The following is a 13,987-nucleotide window of genomic DNA, read 5'->3' as shown; positions in this document are numbered from 1 at the left end:
TCACTGCTATCCTGCTCATGCACTGCCCACGTGTGCGTGCCCTGTGCACCAACCTGATGCTCAGGCAGAGCAGGACACTGCGAGGAAGCCCCACGTCACCACTTGTGGCTGTTTGATTCTATAACGATAGATAGGATTAAAATTATCCCTCTTCCACTACACAGGAGGGAATTAAAGCATACCATTTTTGACTGCTCCGAGCCTAGAGAATGCTGTACTTCTCAGCACAGGGTAGAAAGGTGCCCATTTAGCCCCCAAATCCAAATATCCCATTTTCCTCCCACCCACAGAGCCACCCCAACAGCTGCTGTGTGAGCTGCGTTGCACAGTGACTCGTGGCCCCACGTGCTGCGTTGCACAATGACTCGTGGCCCCGCGCTGCACACTCACCGGAATCGCTTTTCTTTATTGCATATTGCCATCTTAGAAAATGTACAGTCTCATGACATTACACAGCATTTCCTGCTAGCTAACGACTAATAACATTCTTACACCTAACACACTACCTTGGTCACTACGAAGCTAATAAAGTCCAAGACATATACTTCAGTTTACAAATTGTTATGGATGTTTTTTTTTTTCTTTCCTTTTTTTTTTTTGGCATTATTAAAAAAGAAAACCAAACCGTCTTTAAAATACACACCCAAGAGAAAAGAGTGGCTACTTACACCAGCACCGATCTAAAAGTAGTTTTCGACAATGGCACATGGAATTACCTGCATGCAGCCTTTGCAGTTATTTATATAGACATCTTCTGTTCTTTTTTTTTTTGGGGGGGGGGAAAGAAAAACAAAGACATGGAAAAAACTCAGCTCAACCGTGAGGCTGCCTTAAAACCAAACAACAAAAGCCAGGTCTGGAAAGGCAGGAGGGAATGTGTCAGGAAAGGTCCTGATGTGGCACTGAGGCCCTGCAGGAGGCCGCCCCTTCCCATCCAACTGCCATGCAGATCCGACGTGAGCAACCATTCCTTAAACCATCAGAGGCCATAGGTTTCTATTTTCAACCTTTTAAATCTTGTTTTTGTTTTAAATCCCACCCCCCCGAAGTCCATTCCCTCAATTGTATCAGCCCCATTATTTGCTTTTCTTTTCTTTTTCAGCCATAAATAAAAAATATAAACAGAGGCACTTTAGTTAAGGAATAGCGTTATCATCACCTTTTTGCCTTTATTTCCCTCTCCTTCTGAAAGCAAAGTGCTCGACTCCACCTATGAACAGAACGCGCAGGTTGCACAGCCGCTTGGATACGAGGTGCTGGGATCTCAGCTGGCGCTTACCTGCTTTATGCTACTCGGAAAGTCTTTTTTTTTTTGTCTTTCTTTTTCTATTTTTAAATCTACAGTGAGTCCAAAGTTGCAATGAAGAAAAGAACAACATGGTAAAACCACAGCTCTTGGCGACTCCGTTCAGAGTGATATTTCACAGCTTTCACACAGCACGCAGACCCGGCGGCCTTCAGGTGCTTAGAACCGTATCTTTATACAAATCAGTTTAAACAGCACTTTTTGCTATACAGTACATCTCGTTAAACTGACATCCCACACCCCATCAGCAATACCGATTAATCTGACCAAAAAAGAGAAAACGACCTCAGTTCAAATAGCGTTCGCGTGTAGTGCAACAGGGACAAACTCATCTCTCCACAGGAAAAAGGAACAAACGAACAAAAGATCGCAAAAGTGTTGGTGGTATCAAAAGGTTTCGCCTCGTTTCCTTAAAAAACAAACATACCACAAATAAATAAGAGCAAAAAGTAACAGTCCTTTATATACTCAGCATAATTTAAGAAAAGAAATGTTAATGCGTTCACTTTTTATTCTCCAATTTCTTAATTTTCTAAACCATTAAATTATTACTCCCTGAGAGCTTTGAATTCTTTTTATTTTTTTTTTCTTTTTTTTTTTTTTTCTATTTTTCTTTTTTTTTTGTTTTTTCTTTTTTTTTTCCGGGCCGACATTTTACAGGTAGTTCTGCTTACAAATTGGCAGGGACGTAGTAGAACAGCAAAGCATTGCTCACAGACAGCACTTCGTCACGTTGTTGCTTCTGCGTGCCCATTAAAAGAAAAAAACAACAAACCCAAACCGGACAAGAAGGTGGGTGCAGGTTTGGCCCCAGCCCCGCTGCACACTGAGTGAGTGACCTTCTGTCTGGACCGACATCTATGGAGGATACAGTTTGTCCCATTGAACAGAAAGTGAGAATAAAAATTACAACCTTTGTCGCCTCCCAGAACCGACCCTTCCCGTCGCCTTGGGCCAGGAAGTGTTATAAAAGTATAAATACATCTGGGTGCCACGTGAACAAGAAGCACACTCGGGTAAACTCTTCCCTTAGCAAGGCAAGAGGAACAAAAGAGCATTTCCCAAAAGCAATGGGAAGAAGAGCATTGCCAGGAGTGCTTGTGGCACCGAGCCTGGGGACCAGCACACAAGTGCACATCTGGGGAAAAACCACGACAACAAAAAGAACGCATCAAGTTCAGTCCACTTGGTTTTCTCCTCTTTGCTTTTTTGCCTTCCAGCAATTGGCTCTGCGCGGCGCCCAGGGTCGGGAGAGCGATGCCAAGCAGCTCTCCATCACCAATGTGGGTCATGTCTCTGCGCCCAAGTCCTCTCTTTCTCCATGGACATGACATTGTGCTTATGCATCGGGAGAGCCACTTGTCAAGGGGACGGTGGGGAGGGGACGAGCACCCACAGGACGCACAGCTCCACCCGGCCTGGCCACGCTCATGGCACATACACACACGCTTGCCCGCGGGGAGAAAGAATGTGCCACTGTTTCGCTTGGAATCACAAGGCAGTATAATGAAAAAAAACAACAACCCTATCCACTTTGAAAAAAGACCACTAACCGGGTTTCGAAACGTGCGATTCTCACCGCTGTCCTGTCTCACTGCTCAGAAGTTAAGCTTGGTGATGGGCCTCTCGCGGCCACTGTCGGCCAGCTGGTTGGCGATGCGCTTGCGGTTGCGCTTCAGCTTGGAGAGGTCCTTGTCAAAGACCTCGCCTGAGCGCAGGGCCGAGACAAGGTCGTCGAATTCACCGCCTTCCTCACCGCTCTCCTTCGCCTTCCTCGCCTTGCGCTCCCGCTCCCGCTGCTCCTTCAGCTGGTGGAAGGGGAACATCTCACTGTCACACAGGCACCCGTAGCCCCAAACTGTGAACAGCAGCAGCTTCCTACCCCTCACTGGGCAAGAGCTGGTCGGGGTAACTGACAGAACCACAGCCCCAGGAAGTGTTGGCCACCCACAGAAAATCACCCCAAGGAGGGGCATGGGGTGAGCAGCCTTTAGGGCTAGGAAGCCTGAGGGCATCTGCTAATGCAGCCAGAGAACACCAGAAGAGCTGGGAAAGCAAAGCCCAACTCTTTTCTTCCAATGCAGTTATATATCATTACATATATCTAGTGTCTTAGATATAAGATCTCACCAGCCCCTAAGTGATTAGCTAAGCAGGCAATCAACAGTGAAAAGCAGGGGGATCTAATTGCAGAAGCACCTTGACTGGCCTACATGTGCTTCCCCCCCGAACAAGATGCTGACAGACCTGTAGGTGCCTGCTCACCTGGGCCTCCATGCGCGCCCGACGCTCCTCCTCCTCCTTCCTTCTCCTCATGTTCTCGTTCTCCTGCTTGGCCTCCGTCACAGCCTGAAGGAACTGATCAAAGATGCCGAAGAACTCATCGGGCTGCATTTTGTCTGTGTCTTCTCCGAAGTATTTTACAGCCTTGGAAAACTAGGAGGGAATTGCAGAATTATAGGAGTTGGAAGAAACCTCTAGAGATTATCCAGTCCAACCCCCTGCTAATGAAGGTTCCCTACAGTAAGTTCCAAAGGAAAGCATCCACATGTGTTTTGAACAGCTCCAGAGAAGGAGATTCCACAACCCACAACCAACTTGAGCAGCCTCTTCAAGCGCTCTGTCACCCTCTCAAAGTGAAAAAGCTTTTTGCCACGTTCACGTGGAACTTTGGAGAGAGAGCAGACAGGAGGTTGTCAGGTTGTGGGGACACCGCGCTGCTGAGACCCCAGTGGAAAGCCTTAGGCCTGACGGAGCGGCAGTGGTGGAGAACAGAGTTAACAGCAGGGCTTTGATTAGCCAGGCCTTGTCTTAAACATGACATAAATCGTCTGCCATCTGATTTTCTGAGCATTAGCTGCCCTGTAAGCCTTCCAGGAGAGGTCCTGTAGGCCCCTCTCCCAGAACACCCCACCAACCCTTTGCACCTCTGGCCCTGCTCAGCCTCCAGCTCGACTTCATTAAACCAAGGAGTAGTAAAAACAAGGAAGCAAAATATTGTGGGACTGAAGACTGAAGACATAAAACTAATAGTAAACACGGCAGGGGAAGGGAAACTCGCACTTTTAAGTTTTCTTTGAAGTATTTTTGGGGTATTATTTATCATTGCCACATGCTCTGCTATTGAAACCAAATGTGTTGGTGAGACTTCTAAAAGATGTTTCTGCCTGGGCTCAGGCACAGCACTGAGTAGGGAAATGGGAAGTTTTCCATTCTTTCGTGCTATTTGCACACCATTAGTGTGAGTGAGTCCAATAAGGCTGTAGCAAAGGTCAGGACAGGACACCCACTCTCTGCTGATGCATCCTGGTCCCCAAGGAGCCACAAGATTTATTAGTTGCTTTGATTTTGCTCTGTGGAGTGAGAGGAACATTTTTAAAGCCTGCCAATACAATTAAGTAAGTCTTATTTTCTGGGGTGTCTCAGCCTCTTCAAAAGACATTTAGAGCACTTTTCTTTCTTTCTTTATTTATGAGACTTAGCATTTCAGGATGCAGAGGGAGATCTGAAAAGTGCCACTGTATCAATTAAAAACATCGAGGTTATTCTTGTTGATTTTCATGAAGATACTGACATTTCTTCAGGAGATTCAGGTGGATGAAAAGGCTAAAAATGTTATACCCACAGAATAAGAAGTTTGTAAGGTATTTATGTTTCCGCTTTCTTAAGAGAAAAGGGTGATGTGATTTGAACACGTGCTTAAAAATTGAAGAGCTTGTGCACTTTCCGCAGCCTACTCCATCCAATAACCATGGGAAGCATTTGCTTCAAAGTAAGCTTTAATGGGTTGTGAGGACTACAGTGAGAGCTCCTCCAGATCCAGCTGTGGGCACATCACTGTCTCCAAAGTCTGCACTCACCGCAGGCAAGATCTGTACTGAGGGTTTCAAAGGTTTAGGCATGACTTCGGGAGGACTATGGTCACTCATAACGCCCCAGCACAGGTGGATGGACAAGGACAGTGTCAGACTGACATCAGTATAACCAGGGAGAAGGAGGTGGTGGCATTTGGTAACTTGAGCCTTTGGAGAGGTTGCTTATGCAATGGGATAAGGATGGGACTGCTGTGTGTTCGATTCTGATCTGAACTATCTCCTTGCTGGTTCAAGTCAGAGAGGAGATACTGGAAGATAGTTCTGGCAAGATACAGAAACCAGCTGTATGTGCCTTTGCTGAAAGAAGGGAAGCAAAGAGCTTGGGTATCACAGATGTCAGCCAATGGCTACTGATTTGCTCAGATTTAAGCCAGTCTGTTGGGAAGAGAGGACGATAACACAAGAAGTCACGTGGCTGTAGAGCACTCAATTAAAGCACTGCTCTGGGGAAACTGAGCCTTTAAAGCAGCATCTCTAAGCAGGTCTGAAGCTGGCTTCAGTCTCTGTCCCCTCCTCTGATGGATACAACTCTCCCAAGGCTAGCCCCTCCCATGCCCTTCCAACAGACAGACAGGTATCTCAAGGTGCTGTACACCATGTCTCGTGTCTGCTGGCCTGACCTGTGATCCTGTGGCACATTGGGTTGTGGAGCAGGAATAAAGCCCTGGGGACAGACAGGGATGTGCCATCCATCTACCACCCACTCTGAATAAAACACAAGGAGCAGTGCAGTTTTCCTCATGTCAGGGTCTCAGCAGGACACTCACCCTACCTCACATCTGTGTGACCTCCTGGGGGATATTTGAGATGTCACACAAAGCAAATGCTCTGGGAAGGTCAGGGCTGTTCCTCCTCTGCTGGCTGGAGGAGGGGATGAAACACTGCCCAGGTCAGATCTCAAGGGCATTGATGACCTTACCAGTTCTTTTGCTTCTGCCAGAAGATCTTCAACATCTGAGAAGCTGAAGCTGGCTAGAGTGATGAACTGGCTGACAACAGACACAAACTTGTCTCCCGTTTGCTGAACTTGAGACTTCTGGAAGTCCAGCTCCTTTGGGAAACAAACAATAAACAAACAAAAACATAAATCCAGTCAGAATTCAATGAGGGACACAAACATCACTGGTCCCTGTCAGTGCTGCTGGGTTTGTGCCCATGTCAGTGTTGCACTGCACCACTGCTCCCTCTTGCAATGCAGGAGACCTTGGATTACCCCATTTTATGATATCATAGCCACGCTATGCTTCTGAGACCAAATCCTCTGGGAAAGATGCTGAAAGCAGCAATTAGCAAGACAGAGAGTCCTTAAGGATACCTTCACTTCTTCACCACTCCAGATGAGCTGCCCAACCTGAGCCCTTGTCCTCTGAGGTTTTACAGCCAAGGACAAACCGCAGCACATTACAGGTCCTGCTCCATGGGCACTACACTTAACTTCCTCCGGTGTGTCAGATATAACCCATGCATGTGCCCAACCAACATACAGTAGATTAAGTGCCCCAACAGCCCTAGGAGGACAGGTGCATGTACAGGACAGGAAGGGAAGAGCAGAAGATCTCCAGAAAATACAGTAAGGCAGCTTTGTTTGCTCCCTCGCCTCCATCCCTGCAGAGGGATGCCCTGGTGCTGGAAGCCAGGCTGGACTACGTTTGATTTAAATAATACTTACAGTCTCCACTGCTCTCAGGCCACTCCTCAGTGTGTTGATTTCTTTCTCCAGCTCAGTCATGCTGTTGGAAATGGCAGGATGTCAGTTTTCAACTTCTCCAGCACATTTTCCAGCTCTCCCACCAACACAACTGTGCTTTTCCACTGAACAGACCCCAGTGCTGCACACACTGCCTCCTGTTTGCAGGCTGGCATGTGCTGAACAGCAAATCATCCTGACAGCCTCTAAGCAAAGGCAGCTGCCTATCTGAAAGCGGCTGCTGATGCTTGCTTGAAAGCAGAGCACTTCTCTGTGCTTGTAATCAAAGGGAATGCGCTAAAAATCCCAGAGCAGGCAGCAGTGGGATGGAGGAAGGAGCACTCCTCATCCCTGTCCTTAGTGATGGTAAGGCTGCTGTCCTTGCCTGCTCCCAGCTCTCTGTATCAGCAGAATATAACTGTCCTATTGCACAGTGGACAGTTGTTTGCAGCAATAATGATGAGGTGAATTCCACACAAGGCATCCTTCCCACCCAAAGGACTGGAGCAGCACTCCTTAACAGAAAAAGCTTTTCCTAAGGGGAGGCAACCCAAATATAGAGAAATAAAAATAAATGATCATGACTGGCGCTGAGGCTGTTTACACAAGACTCGAGTCCCCAGTGTGCCGAGATTGAGCACTTATGGGCTTCTCCCATAGAACTGATCAGGAGCTTTCTCACAAAGACTCGATGACCACAGGCTTGAAGCCTTTCCAGGGGTGCCTTCCCTGTGTCATGGGGCAAGCGTTCCTGGCAGGTCTAAGTCTGGGAAAATGAAGTTCTGGGAGCCCCGTGCTCTAGCAGTTCATTAGTAGTGGTGGGGTTGACAGAGGCGGCAATTTTCCTTCACAGCTGCAGGGCTGGGGGGAATGTTGGGTTTCCCAGAGATTCAGAAACTTTTTGGTTTTGCTCTAGATTGGACTGAACCCAACCATGACACGTGGTGTCCAGTTTAGCACAAAACTGATAAAGTTCAGGGAAAAAGGTCTCTCTGTAGACGCTTTCTTTCCCATACGTGTATCTGTACAACAGCTGCAGAGCATGAGAAAGCAGCCTGCAGGCAGCAGGCAGGGAGCGATGCCTGCATCACAGCAGCCACCCACTCCTCCCTGCCCAGGTGTTCGGCCCAACCCCTGCAACGGAAAATTATTGTGTGCTTTAAATGCGAGGATGCTCATCACCCCAAATGCTTTGTACCTGCTTCTATAGAGAATCCACCCTTAAGAGCACTGAAACTTAAAAAGACCTGCGAGCTCCATGTGTTATTTGCTGTCTCATCTCTAAAAAGGGGCAGTTTAAGGCCTTCTCTGTGTCCACAGATTATGTAGGCGAATGCTCTCAGGCACACGAGTGCTGCTCGCAGAAATGTATAATCTCTGACTCCCTGTCACAGGCTCAGATCCCCACAGCAGCACAGTACGTAAGCTCCTGCTCAACTTTAAGACCAAAACAGAGCCCCATTGATTTCAGAGGGACTTAAGCGCATACTTGAGGGCTTTGCAGAGCAACAGCAGATTCCTCCTGCACTTAACGCTAAGCACGTGCTTAAGGGGCTTTGCTGGATGGGGCCTCTCCAGACTGCAGCAGCCCACTCCATGAGTGTGCAGGCTCCCCATGTGCATTATAGGCATCAAAAGCTCCATGATGGAGGCAGTTGTGCTGGACCCAGAGGGTACCAAGCCCCTCTAGCTGGTGCCCCACACAGCAAAGCCTCCCCGCTGCACCCAGATAAAGAGCTGCCTTTTATCTGCAGCCACACCGCAACCGCTTCCTACCAGATTACTTGACGTACCATTAGAAATTAATTAAATGCTTCTGCGGTGAGATAACAGCAGGAAACGGCTGCCGTAAGCAGCTCTCCTCCCTCGCAGCCAGAGGCTCACCACCCTTTAGCTGCAGGGACTGGGATTTAAAGCCACAAGGTGATGCTTGCTGCAGCACCGACTTTGTGCTTCTGTCCCTGTGGGTGCAGGGCTGTGGGAGTGTGATACAGAAAAGCAGGCCGAAGCATGAGGAGGTGCAACCCCACAGCCCCATGTAACCCACTCTAATCCCTGCTTACTTGACTTTGGCTGCCTGCGGGATGTCTCGCAGCTCCTCGTGCAGACGGAGGACTTTGGGATATTTCTTTTCAACAATAGTGATGAGATAGTGCAGGAGAGTAATGTTCCTAGGAGAAAGGAACAGCGAGGTTAGCGTGGTGCTGGTGAAATCCCAATCCTCACAACTGCTTTGGAATCCCTGCAACAACGCCGCCCACTGTCTGGATCGCAGAGCAGGGGATGTGGGCCGGGTCTGTCCCACCATAGCCATGGTGCAGAGCAGCCTGGTCCCTGCATCAAGAGGGAGGGATCCACTGGAGGTGCCTGAATGTCACCGCCCCTTCCTCCATCATCTCTGCTGCCTGGTAAAGGCTGGGCAGGTTTGGGATCTGACCCAGCTCCTCTCTCCCTGTACACAAAGCTCAGAGGGTGAATGAACACCGCAAGGGCTGCCTCAGCTTGGGGTGGCTGCACAGGAGTTTCCCACAGAGACCAGCATAAAGATCCCTCCTCTGGCTTCTCTTGGAGAATGATGCTCCACACCAGCCTTGACTGGCATTGAGTAGCCTAGAAAAGAAAGCCCCCACCCATCTCCATGCTGACTGCAGCTCGGTTCCCTCTAAACTTTCTGTGATCCAGAATGCTTGTGCTGGGGGATGTGCCATTCCAGCAATGCTGGAGCCCATAGGAACTACTGAGGAAGAGGGCAGGGGATGCTCACTTGTCAATGCTGGACTTTGTGTCCGCGATCTTGTTCAGGCTGGAGATCTTAAACCCGAAGGCGTTTCCCCTCTGTCCTTTGTTCATGTAGTTCCCGAAGGCCAGGACCACCTCCAGCAGCTGCTGCAGGCTGCTGCTCTGCAGCACTGCCTTGGAGCCAGCACGGATGGCTGCAAGGAGAGAGGTGCAGGATGTCACCTGCAAGCCACAGCACCTGCACCGCATCAGTCCCCTGCCCTGCAGTGCTCCCTCCATCCCTGCCATCTCCACCAGAAGCAGTCAGCGGATGCAGTCACTTGCCTTCCACCTTGGGTTTGACTTCTGCAACTCTCTCTGCAAACTTCTTCTTGAAGTAGAGGGACTGCAGCCTTTGCTGATAATGGTTTATCCTGCCAGGAAAAAGAAAGAAAGAGAGGTGCAGGCTGAGCTTTGCTTGCTCCAGGCAGAGCTCTGCTGCCCAGCTGTTCACAGCCGGGCTTACAAAGCACGCCTGAGCCACGGTGATTAAAAAGCAATGACTGCATTTCCCCCGGAACCTATGCTGGTTGGAAAAAGAAATGACAACTGAAGCTACAGCCATCATTGGGCAGATGCTGATGGGTTCTTAAGCACATGTGTAAGCTATCCTGAACACAGCAGGTTCAACAAGTGCATTTGTACATTCTATTGCTATGAATAATCAGTTAATTTATGACCACTCCTGGGCAGACATGCTGATGAGATGTGGGCTCCCAGCGGCTTTGCAGTGAGCTGTGGCTGGAGACAGACGCATCAGCTACCAGTGCTAATGAGATCTGACCTTCAGATGCCCCAAGTGACAGTGTCCCCCTGGACCTGGGCAGCACAGCCACCAATACATCCCAACCCAACCCTTTCCTGGGCAATTTGGGAATGGCTCTGCCCATGTCAGTTGTGTTTAGGCTAAACAAGATCTCACTTGTATGCAAATGGCAGCCTGATTTGAGTCACTCAGACCAGGACCCATGGGAGATGTGTTCACAGCCAAGGCCACAGGGTAGGCTGACGTACTGATCAGAAGTGACACAGACATCACACTTGGTTACAGACCGCAGGGCAAATTAAAGAGCTATGCATGAAATCAAGGAAAATATTTGCATCAGTACATTGTGCTTCCAAGAGATGAAGGCATAGGAGCAACATTTTAGCAGGAGAAAGAAAGGTAACCCGCAAAAGGAAGGCTAATTCCATCTTTCAGCCCCGAGGGCTTGGTTCTGAACAGCTCTGTCCTGTCTGCTTTTGACACTCAGCAACCCCACAGTGCATTGCCGTGGTGTTCTTCAGTGCATTTCTCAGGGAGAACAGGAGCGTTTCTATTTTTGATCTGCTGGAATGAAGTCGCATTTTGCAAAACTCTCTGACTTTTCAAACAAGTGGCTCGAAGTGCAGCTAAGAAACTCCTCGGAGAAGATTTCAAAGAGCTCAGTACTCAGTTGGAGTTAAATAACGAGCTTCAGGATTTTAAACCAGAACCCCTGGAGGATGTGCATGCAAAAGATAAGGTCCCTGAAGACCTGTAAGGCATAAATGATTGCTGCCAGGATCAGGAAGAAATGACATTTCCTCTCTGTCTCATTTATTCTCAGGAGCCTTGGGGACGAGTCATTCCTGAAGGTAACGAGTGGAACTTATCTATACAGCAGGGCAAAATTTACATATATCAGTCCTCTGTATTCACTAGGATAGTGCAGGGGGGGAAGGAGCATTGCAATGGCACTGTTGTCGTTCAAGCAGCACTTCCCACCTGGAGCATGATGCAGACAATGGACCCTTCTGCACAGCTGTGCCAGACTGAGCTTTTCTTCCCCAGGCAGGAGGGTAAGTGTGTTGGGAGATGCTCAGTGAGACTCATCTCCCCATCCCCTGCTCTGTCTGCTGCTGCTTTCTGGGATGCACAGCCCTGATCTGGAACATGCAGCATCGTGAGTGATCCTTATGGATAGGAGCACCTCGCCTGCCCTCCCATCCATCTACCCATGTTCCTTGATGTGATAAACAGCAAGCAGGGCCTATTGCCCATCCAGGCTCCATAACATCCCATGGGTCAGCTCACCTGCTCATTTCGAAGAGGAACCGGTCAGCCTTGGCCATGCGGTCCAGTTCGTGCTTATGTTCTTCCAGCAGGTCAATGTCACCCTTTTCTGGAACAAACTTCAGGAGCTACGGGGAAGCACAGTTGTAGACATGAGATCCATGCACAGCTCTGAAGTTTTTCATGAACAAAGCAATGATTTAGTCACTTGAATCTCCTGCCTTTTTGATCTGCATGGTGATCTATGAAATAAGTACATTCCAGCTGTCCCTTTGTCCTTCCTCCCTCTGCCACATCACATTGGCATCTCTTGCTTCTGCCCTGCCACCACTCTGACTTTACAACAGATATGCTAGGTCTACATCAAGGTTTCCACATCAGATCTGCCAAACTAGATATGTGAGGCTCTCACTGAAACTCCACATTACTGCAGGCAGAAAGTTTGGACAGGTGAATAAAATGCTTCTAAAGGTACCCAGAGGGGGTGAAAAGCTGAATTCCTTTTTTTGAGTACCACTAAAATGCTCAGAAAGCTTTCAGAAATAACCCCCATCAAAGCACAAACTTCAATCTTTGGCCACCAAATAGCTCAGCACTGGGTCCCAGTCAGACCCAGGTACCAGCACATAACAGAAGGGCTATTCTGCCCTCAGTGCCAATGCTACAACCTAGCTGCCTTCATTCCTGATTTTCCAACAACCCTTTGGATGGTTCTCAACACGAAGCTGTCAAATCATTTGGGGCCTAACACGTCTCAGAGCTACAGCTTGATCCCAAACTCTATATACGGCCTCATTATAAGGCATGATGCCAACCAGGAGGAGTGCGGGATGCACTGCCCACCTGCTCCAACATGTCTTTTGGGAGGTCCTCCTGCTCGTCCATCGTCAAAATGGCTCGTTTGATCTCCTCATTCGAAAGCTTCAGCCTAGGGGAAAAGAGGGAGAAGGAGGATTAATAATGGGACAGATTGAGGAGTGTGTCCTCAGCCACCCATCAGCATGGCCAGGTTCATGTGGTCCACCACCCCTCCCAACCTCTTTCACATGGAGTCTCCCTCTAAGAAGAAAGAGAAAGGAACCTAAAATCTGGGGAAGCAAGCTGAGGCAATTGATAGAAGGACACCCACACTTCCTCCTGAGCTGAGCATCCATCAATCACAGTTCAATAGATCTGCAGCAATCTGTGTGACCACTCCCTGTGAGGACTGGGATTGCAATAGCACCAATATTTTTCCTCATGTTTTTGCAATGCAGTTGATTAAACAATCTCAGTGCAAAAGAAGGTGAGCCCCTTCTTCCCTCTGACCTCTGCAGGAGCTTTGGGCCAAGCACTGCCGTCACAGACCCGGCTATCTTCTGAGTCTCTGGGTATGTGCCGAACGGCGAGCGTGCCTTTTTAAGCCCTGCTCATTAAAAGCAAACCCAATAATAACGCAGAGACACACAATAAAAGGGCTGAGCAAACTTTTCTCAGAAATCATCAAAACACCACGCCAAGAACAAGAGGCTGCTTCAGGATCGGCAGAGAGCAATCACAGGGCGCCAGAAGAGAACAGCTTCTCAGACAACGTGATGGGAAAGGGGCCAGGGAAAGCTAGAAGCTTATCTATAACCACAATAATTATCATTGTTGGCAGCAGCTGTCGAACGCGAGCCGTCTGAGAGGAACGGGGTCACGGTGCTTGCTGTCACAGGGATTTAAGGCCAGCAGCTCGGCGATGCAAAGTGACAGCCCGCCGGCCCGAGCTTGCTTGCGTGGCTTTTGTAGGGTCCGGCGAAGGATGTAATAAGTGTGAAGGGGAAAAACAAATTCGGCCTGGAAGGGGACGCGCCTTCCTGAAAAGCCACATTCATTTGAGAAAAATGCTCCACACTGCCTCGCTGGGGAGAGGAATCAGACGAGCCATTCACCGCCAGCACGCTCAGAAAGGGATGGAGCAAAGCCCTGATTTGCATCTTGCAGAAGGCAGCACACTAAAAATACACACGTGTACACCCAGAGCAAAAGCAAAGGCAGGGTTTCACTGAGCAAGATGCTGCAATGCACCGATGTCGGCATTGCTGGAGTGTTCTTAAAAAAGAGGGAAAAAGCAAATGTTAAAAATATTCTTGTGCTGCATTACAAGCTGAAGGAAAATGCAGTGATCTCACTGTGCAGTAATTTCTCCCAAAGCAAGGGAAGCAGGCAAAAAAATAAATCTACAGAGAGAGATAAAGTATCTCACTGGCCGTAATCTTTCCACGCTGCAAGCCAGACAATAGCTGTTTAGCTTACAAATGTCTGGGTTAAACAAGGGGCCAAGC

General features: G+C 48.7%; 1 protein-coding gene across 6 annotated transcripts in view; it reads right to left on the bottom strand.

Moving 5' to 3' along the window:
- Window positions 1-1,335: 1,335 nt before the first annotated feature.
- The window catches only part of DAAM1 (dishevelled associated activator of morphogenesis 1), a 77,532-nt gene continuing 64,880 nt past the window's right edge, over window positions 1,336-13,987 (bottom strand). For all 6 annotated transcript variants that reach the window (XM_072337789.1, XM_072337788.1, XM_072337792.1 and 3 more), the window contains 9 exons: window positions 12,525-12,609; window positions 11,703-11,809; window positions 9,932-10,020; window positions 9,633-9,801; window positions 8,932-9,039; window positions 6,851-6,911; window positions 6,101-6,232; window positions 3,572-3,742; window positions 1,336-3,114 (listed from right to left, as the gene is read on the bottom strand). In XM_072337789.1, coding sequence (XP_072193890.1) covers window positions 2,905-3,114; window positions 3,572-3,742; window positions 6,101-6,232; window positions 6,851-6,911; window positions 8,932-9,039; window positions 9,633-9,801; window positions 9,932-10,020; window positions 11,703-11,809; window positions 12,525-12,609 — 1,132 coding nt within the window. In that variant the 3' untranslated portion in view covers window positions 1,336-2,904. The remainder of the gene's footprint in view (window positions 3,115-3,571; window positions 3,743-6,100; window positions 6,233-6,850; window positions 6,912-8,931; window positions 9,040-9,632; window positions 9,802-9,931; window positions 10,021-11,702; window positions 11,810-12,524; window positions 12,610-13,987) is intronic.

This window comes from Excalfactoria chinensis, chromosome 5, assembly GCF_039878825.1.
Source record: "Excalfactoria chinensis isolate bCotChi1 chromosome 5, bCotChi1.hap2, whole genome shotgun sequence".
NCBI classification, from domain to species: domain Eukaryota; kingdom Metazoa; phylum Chordata; class Aves; order Galliformes; family Phasianidae; genus Excalfactoria; species Excalfactoria chinensis.
This window is presented reverse-complemented; position numbering and strand designations above follow the sequence as displayed.